The sequence below is a fragment of the Hyla sarda genome, chromosome 4, assembly GCF_029499605.1.
Source record: "Hyla sarda isolate aHylSar1 chromosome 4, aHylSar1.hap1, whole genome shotgun sequence".
Taxonomy (NCBI): domain Eukaryota; kingdom Metazoa; phylum Chordata; class Amphibia; order Anura; family Hylidae; genus Hyla; species Hyla sarda.
In genome coordinates, this window is record NC_079192.1 from 189390684 (window position 1) to 189398999 (window position 8316).

The following is an 8316-nucleotide window of genomic DNA, read 5'->3' on the forward strand; positions in this document are numbered from 1 at the left end:
GTGAAAAAAGGCAATAGGGCTAGCGCTCAAGGTCTATAAATATAAAGCACATGTGCAATAATAAAATAAGGTAAGATTTATTAGATAAATGAATGATATATTAATAATATCTAATATATCTAATAAATCTTACCTTATTTTATTATTGTACATGTGCTTTATATTTATAGACCTTGAGTGCTAGCCCTATTGCCTTTTTTTTATCCATTCACATTTACACTTTCGGTTTAGTGTCACACTAGGGGCTCAGTCTTCACATTGTTTTAACAGGATCAGAGAGCCATCTCACGTTTCCTTTTTTGGCACTATATACATATATATATATATATATATATATATATATATATATATATACACATACACACTGTATATATATATATATATATATATATATATATATATATATATATATATGTGTGTGTGTGTTTATGTATTAATATTTAGTAATTGTAAAATTGTAATGTGTACTAGTTGGTGAGGACCTGTGGTGGTCTATTGTTACTACACATACACACTTCTTTTTATCAAGAGGATTATGGCTCCGGCACACAAGTGCATTTAGCATTTTTTATTTATTTATTATTAATTAATTTTTTAAGTGCTGTGTAGGAATTGTATCCATCACATAGGTATATGCCCAAGAGAAGCTTTCAGTGTAGTATACAAACTATATGTATGCACAAACACATTTGGGTCATATTCACATGGTCACATTAGATATGTGTAAGCCTAATCAACATATTTCAGTGAGATTGGCTGACCAACAGGGGTCTCCCTGCCAGATACTTCCACCACTTAATGGCATAGACCTCCATGTAAAAATAAAAATGTATACCATAGAACCTGCTCTATGGAATATCGCAGTGGTTTGCACTATTTTATCCTGCAGATAAATGGGAACCTCACACCAACTGATGGCCATCATGGAGTGGTGCGAAAGGAGCTCTATGTGTATGGCCAGCCTAAGAGGTAAACAATGGTATGTAGATAAACACACTGACTGATGGCAGCAGCTGTAATGGCCAAACCACTTGTGTCCCCTGAAATTTTTTTCTAACATCCTGTCATTTATGTTCATATTTGTCTGTTAATTAATGGATTTGTTTTGCACGCAGGATTATTTGATATATAGTAAATTTGATATATATTGTAAATTATGATGGCATAATTATACAAAACAACAAACAATAGGTCATTGTTTTTGATATGGTATTGTCAGCTACTAACACATCAGAGTATGGATAACATTGTCCCTTGCAATATTGCAATCTTATGAAGCAAGGGTTTCAGTATTTGCTTTGTCCTTGGCCATGGTTACAAGGCCATATCTGTATGGCTTGGCTGAGTGGGTATCCCATTCTTCCTGTAGAAGGTGTCACTCACAATGCGACAACGTCGGTACTGGGGACAGCTGTTGTCTACAAGATTACCTGGTAAAGAGAAATCACTTACATAAGTAATACAGTGTAAAACTATAGTGGATATAATTACACTCAAAAAAATAAAGGGAACACTTAAACAACACAATGTAACTCCAAGTCAATGACACTTCTGTGAAATCACACTGTCCACTCAGGAAGCAACACTGATTGACAATCAATTTCACATGCTGTTGTGCAAATGGAACAGACAACAGGTGGAAATTATAGGCAATTAGCAAGACACCCCCAATAAAGGAGTGGTTCTGCAGGTGGTGACCACAGACCTCTTCTCAGTTCCTATGCTTCTGGCTGATGTTTTGGTCACTTTTGAATGCTGGCGGTGTTTTCACTCTAGTGGTAGCATGAGACGGAGTCTACAACCCAAACAAGTGGCTCAGGTAGTGCAGCTCATCCAGGATGGCAGATCAATGCGAGCTCTGGCAAGAAGGTTTGCTGTGTCTGTCAACATAGTGTCCAGAGCATGGAGGCGCTACCAGGAGACAGGCCAGTACATCAGGAGACGTGAAGGAGGCCGTAGGAGGGCAACAACCCAGCAGCAGGACCGCTACCTCGCTTTTGTGCAAGGAGGAGCAGGAGGAGCACTGCCAGAGCCCTGCAAAATGACCACAAATATGCATGTGTCCACCAAACAGTCAGAAACAGACTCCATGAGGGTGGTATGAGGGCCCGACGTCCACAGGAGGGGGTTGTGCTTACAGCACAACACCGTGCAGGACGTTTGGCATTTGCCAGAGAACACCAAGATTGTCAAATTCCCCACTGGCGCCCTGTGCTCTTCACAGATGAAAGCAGGTTCACACTGAGCACGTGACAGATGTGACAGAGTCTGGAGATGCCATGGAGAACATTCTGCTGCCTGCAACATCCTCCAGCATGACAGGTTTGGCGGTGGGTCAGTAATGGTGTGGGGTGGCATTTCTTTGGGGGGCCGCACAGCCCTCCATGTGCTTGCCAGAGGTAGCCTGACTGCCATTAGGTACCGAGATGAGAACCTCAGAGCCCTTGTGAGACCATATGCTGGTGCGGTTGGCCCTGGGTTCCTCCTAATGCAAGACAATGCTAGACCTCATGTGGCTGGAGTGTGTCAGCAGTTCCTGCAAGAGGAAGGCATTGATGCTATGGACTGGCCCGCCCGTTCCCCACACCTGAAACCAACTGAGCACATCTGGAATATCATGTCTCGCTCCATCCACCAATGCCATGTTGCACCACAGACTGTCCAGGAGTTGGCACCACATCAGGAGCATGCCCAGGCGTTGTAGGGAGGTCATACGGGCACATAGAGGCCACACACACTACTGAGCCTCATTTTGATTTGTTTTAAGGACATTTCATCAAAGTTGGATCAGCCTGTAGTGTGGTTTTCCTCTTTGATTTTGAGTGTGACTCCATATCCAGACCTCCATGGGTTGATAAATTTGATTTCCATTGATAATTTTTGTGTGATTTTGTTGTCAGCACATTCAACTATGTAAAAGACGAAAGTATTTCATACGATTAGTTCATTCATTCAGATCTAGGATGTGTTATCTTAGTGTTCCCTTTATTTATGAATTTTTTTTAGCAATGTACAATAAATGCATGTACAGTCCAGTTATTAGGCCAATGCACATTACATGCTGAGAGTGAATGTTTTAAACTAAAAATACAATGGTCCAGATTTAGAAAAACTGTCTAATTCTTACGTTGTGTAAACGCAGATTAGACCATTTCAGAATGTGCCAGATTTAACACTGTGGCTCAGGCTGTTTGATAAATTTGTCACATTCTGGTCTAAGTTTCGACCAACTATTAGTTGGCTTAAACTGCCCCAGAATTTTGGCACATTTTTGGCACGCAATATCTCATCTGAAGCCATGCCCCCATGCATAGAGTATGTTCTTCCTTTTCATCACACCAGAGTCTACCATCCACTGCTCCTCTGTAACTACCAATCCATGAGAGACCCTAGCTCTTATTTCCCAGCTTTAAGTTAACCCTTTTCAGGTCAGCTATTCATGTTTTTTTTCTACATTTTATAACATTATCCATCTCTTTACTTGTATTCCCTATTAATATTTGATGACTGTTTATTCTAACTGATGGTTATTATTCATGATTATTACTTGTTATTTTGCTTGTATTTTTATTTGATTGTAGATATGCAAAGTAACTATACAAATAATAGTTAAAACAAGAAATGAAGCCAGCCTGTCCGCAGGGAAATTCAGGTGGCTACAGCACTCTACTAATAGATGCTAACCTTAAAATGTCACTTTTATTATTCACATTTAAAACAGAAAATTGTAAGTAGATATATGATCATTTAAATACCAAATATTTTTATCAATAAAGTGTGATATCACAAATATTGCAGACATGGTGCAGGTGTATTAATATGACTGTGGAGTTGCATGACATTCCCACACATGGGAATTGCACTAACACTGCTTATACTGCTATAAATAATGTGTTAGGGCAGCAGTTCTCTAGAATACACTTAGGCAACACAGAGTATTAAAAATAAAACACACATAGCCTCACTGACATGTTTCACTCTGTAGAGGTCTGATATATTAGAATTTAAAGGGGTTATCCACCATAAGGTGATTTTAGTACTTACCTACCAGAACTGGGTATTTCCTATTGGATTTTGTTCTCTAAACTACACATCCCACAGTTCCATGCTTGAAAGTTTGAGATCACCTTCAACACATCAGCCTCCCCACCCATTGAAACACATTGTTTTCTAATCAGGGGGCCTACAGCTGTTGCAAAATTGAAGCAGGACAGGCTCTCTCTGATCACCTGACTAGTGATGTCAAGTCTTGATGCACTGCAATCTGGGAAATCCCAAGACCTGAGTCATTTTGTATGCTGTTAAAAATAAATATTGGGGCGATAATCACAGAAGAATTGTGAGAAAATCGTCACACACAGGTACAGACACTATATTATGAACTACACTAACTTTTCAGCCCGGCAGCACAGTCAAATAAAAAAAATAAAAAAATCCTGGAATACCCCCTTTAAGCATCTTAGTAGATGCCCTATGAAGCTAGGGCAGTTGAGGATCCACAACTGCGGATTTTACAACTGCAGATGCGTAATTGGGGATCCGTATCTTCGAATCCACAGCGGATCCGGTGTGTCAATATACCCTAAGGGTATGTTCACACGGACGGGATCTGCTGCTTATTTTCGGAGGCACGTTTAAGCAGTAGCAGATTATCTGTGACAGATCATCCACAGCAGAATCACAGCACAAAAATCAGTTTGGGATTTTCCACTGCGGAAATTTCTCAACCAAAAATCCTCCACGGATTAAACTCGCAGTAGGTCCTGCCTGTATGAATGTACCCTTAGGGTAAATTCACACAGGCGGATTACCCTCAAATTTACTGTCATGGGTTTAAGTCAATGTATTCTGCTTCCTAGGGGTCAGTTTACATGTCCTTATTTTTGCAGCAAATTTTGCTGCCCATTGACTTCAATGGGTGGCAAAATCTGCTGCAGCAAATCTGCAGGAAAAAAAAATGTGTGAATTTCACAGGATCTGCTGCATATTTGATACTGTGTCCAATTATTCAGTTTACATTGAAATCTGCAGCAGATACTGTACGTGCGAATATACCCTGAAGGCTTAAAGCGTACCTGTCAGATCCAACAAAGTTTTTTTTTTAAATATACCACTTAGTACCTAATCCTGACCATGTACATCTAATTTTTATGTGTCTAGCACCTTTATTTTTTATTACACTTTTAATTTAGCTCACTAGTCTGAATTCCTCTCAAAGGGAAGGGGCGTGGCCTCACTGTACAGGTCTCCGCCCCCTCCCTCAGTATATTGTCTGCTCACATCTCCCCTAGCATTAGCAAAACTACAACTCCCAGCTTGTCCTCACTGACAGTAGTGGGACACAAGCTGACAGTGGGAGGATTTTTGCTCCAGCGGTGAGCCCTGCGCTCACAGCTGTCAATCAAGGATGTGTGTCCATGACATAGGTGATGACTCATGGACACAGCAGGAATAGTATGTGTCCAAGCAGGCAGGGGGAACAGTTGTTTGACTGGCTTTTTCAGTATGAAATACTGAAAATTTTCTAATGAAAGCAATTGCAAAACCTATTAATTTTGCATGCTTTACAACATATTAAAAGTTTTTGTATCTGATAATATTCCTAAACTTTTATACTTGTTTAACCAATTAATACTAGCAAGTCATATTAAATCCATAAACAAATGACTTACCTAAATGCCACCCATAGATCCAACTTGTTGCTAACGGGTAGCAGTATTTCTCCTCTGGCCTGAGGCTATTTCTTACTTTCAAGTAGCAGTACCTCCCTTTTTGTTCCTTGGAGGTGCCATTGTACAGCAGACTTCGTGTTCCAGGACTGACTGGTTTCATCATGGAGTCTGTTAGGCTAGTTTCCATTTGCTCGCTCCTACTAGCAGTACTCATATGCTGGACATTCTGGATATCCAATAGATTTTTATTATCTGTCTGAATACTTGAATGCATTATAGTAGGCAGCTTGTAATGATCTTTCACTTTGGTTTTGGCTTTTGAATGCAGCACAGGCTGTATGTTCGGTCTATGATGACGCCACCAGTTGATACGTGTATGCATCTCTTTAAGGTACGACTCTTTTATAAATTCTTGTTTCTGAGTGGTTAAATTTGACTCCCGAGCCATTGCAGTTTACTTCACCTAGCACTATCATAGATGTAAATGTTGGTCTAAAATATCAAAACTGCATAGCTGTAAGATGGAAGAAATGATGGACCCTGGAATACCAATAGCAAATGAAATAAAAGTGATTATAACATTTTGTTCAGTTATATAAAGAATAATACATACCCAGGTCACTCCACGGCTTCTGTGTTGTATGAGTGGAAGTTACTTATCTCATCCGTCATGTAGGTTTTTCATTAGTATAAAAGATACTGTTGGATGTTGGATATGGAGATGTGTAGTACACAGTGTATGAATATGAATGTGCTCATTCACCTCCCTTTTAAATGTGTGTATTCACTGGGCACCTTGGTAATGCCTTTCCTTGTGTCACAGCTGGCTGGTTGGTAACCACTAACTCACAGGCAGTGCACGAGTCATTAATATTGTTGACATTACGTTGCCATGGAGATAAGTAAGTGCAGAATGCATTGTATATCAGCACATTATACAATGAGGATACTTAATGATGTGGGACATATTTATCAATGCATCTGCACCAGTTTCACATGTCAACAGTTGTTGATCGCACCAGGTCTCACTTTTGAGACCTGCTGCAATTGTGAGATACAAGCAGGTAACATTGCACTTCACTCCCATCGGCAAAACCAATCTTTTCTCTGCATAGACTAATTTGCACATAAAAGGTCGAATTTGCTGACTGGTCGGGGAATGGAGTCCTATGCCACCCGCTTCCCCACTCATTATCTTCCATACTATTTGTAAGAATATTGATACCGTATCTCATGGGATCCCTTCCTCAGTACTCTTTCTTTCTATTCCCTAATGTGGGGCTGTACATTGTATCTATGTCATGTTAATAAATAAAGATACTGTGATATCTTAAATATATATGGTCCTTATAGTGGCTTTTTTGTAGGTTATGTCTAAGCAAAATGTCAAAAATTGTTTTTAATGACAGTTTGGGCTCACACTACAGTAGCTTGGCCCGGAGATATTCTACTCTTTAAAGATGTGTTTGGAGATTGCAGCTGAGGTGTGGGCACAATGTTTCACCTTGGCAAATTAAAGAGGTTATACAGCCTTAGAAATGAATTGCCTAACCTCAGGTTATGTCATCAATATTAGATCATAGGGGATTCAACTCCTGCCACGGTTTAGCTGTTTAAAGAGACTGTGGCGCATGTGTGAGCATTACAGCTTCTTCAAGGTTTACCAGCACATGTACCTGAATTGCCAGATTTTTAGTAGCGATGGTAAACTGTACTGCAGAGTTGTCCTGTTTACTTCTACTAAAAGTAGAGAGATGCAGAAACAAATGTGGGTACATGTTGAAGAGGCTGTAGCCTCTTTAAACAGCAGGAGATATATATATTGAGAGACGGGCACCACTCAAATTACAAATAGTACGGGTGCACCCAGTTGCTGAAAACAACAAACAAGAGAGAAAGCCAGCAACTATAGAAGGATGCACACCCACAATGATAAATTTTAATATAAAGTCAATAAAGTCGCGCCCCCTCCATAGACTTGAATTGCGGGGACAGGGTGTGACATCATGAGGGGGCGGGGCTATGACGTCACAAGCTCCCAGCTCCATATCCAGCGTTTGGAACAGTTTGTTCCAAACACTGAGCAGCGGAGTACCCCTTTAAGGGTCATTATACCCTGCACAGGTTTAGTGTAGTAGGAGTACAATTACACCTTTGGTGTGTATATTTTAAATGTTTTTAATTATCTTGTGCTTTGTTTGTGTCTATTAAAAATTTATTGACTTTACATTTAATGTATCGTTGTGGGTGTGCATCCTTATATAGTTGCTGCCTTTCTCTCTTGTTTGAGGTCTTTAAACAGCAGGGCACTATTAGCCAGATAAATGGCAATCTAATGTTGGTGGCTGATCTTGAGGATAGGTCATCGATTATGTAAGGGGAGCAAACCCCTTTTATTGGTGACTGTTGTTCTCTTGCTAAACCATGTAGCCTTTAACAAACAACTTACAGTAGGTCTGCATGTCAGTGCGGTTTCAGCATCAACATGTGAACACAGCCTTAGAGAATGGAGCTCAGGCTGAATAGATTGTGAATTGCATAAATGTTGGCAGCAAGACAAGTGATATCTTGAGAGTATACACAATACACTTTCAACACTAAGGTTTGAAATTCCCAAAAACTATTTCTATACAAGTCAGATTAT

The 8316-nt window shown here is 40.0% G+C and overlaps 1 protein-coding gene across 1 annotated transcript; it reads right to left on the reverse strand.

Annotated features, from left to right (window-relative positions):
• Window positions 1-618: 618 nt before the first annotated feature.
• Window positions 619-6540, reverse strand: SPMIP1 (sperm microtubule inner protein 1). The gene is made up of 3 exons (XM_056573114.1): window positions 6286-6540; window positions 5673-6212; window positions 619-1430 (listed from the first exon to the last, which is right to left on the reverse strand). The coding sequence occupies exons 2-3, from the start codon at window positions 6118-6120 to the stop codon at window positions 1315-1317; spliced, it is 564 nt and encodes a 187-aa protein (XP_056429089.1). The 5' UTR covers window positions 6121-6212; window positions 6286-6540; the 3' UTR covers window positions 619-1314.
• Window positions 6541-8316: the final 1776 nt, after the last annotated feature.

What these genes read in the sequence shown, in the direction of transcription:
- SPMIP1 (XM_056573114.1), bottom strand. Translation starts at nt 6,120, where the DNA reads ATGGCTCGGGAGTCAAATTTAACCACTCAGAAACAAGAATTTATAAAA. An exon ending in GATCTATGGGTGGCATTTAG is followed by an intron (nt 1,431 to 5,672) that starts GTAAGTCATTTG and finishes TCTCTTTACCAG; the next exon opens with GTAATCTTGTAGACAACAGC.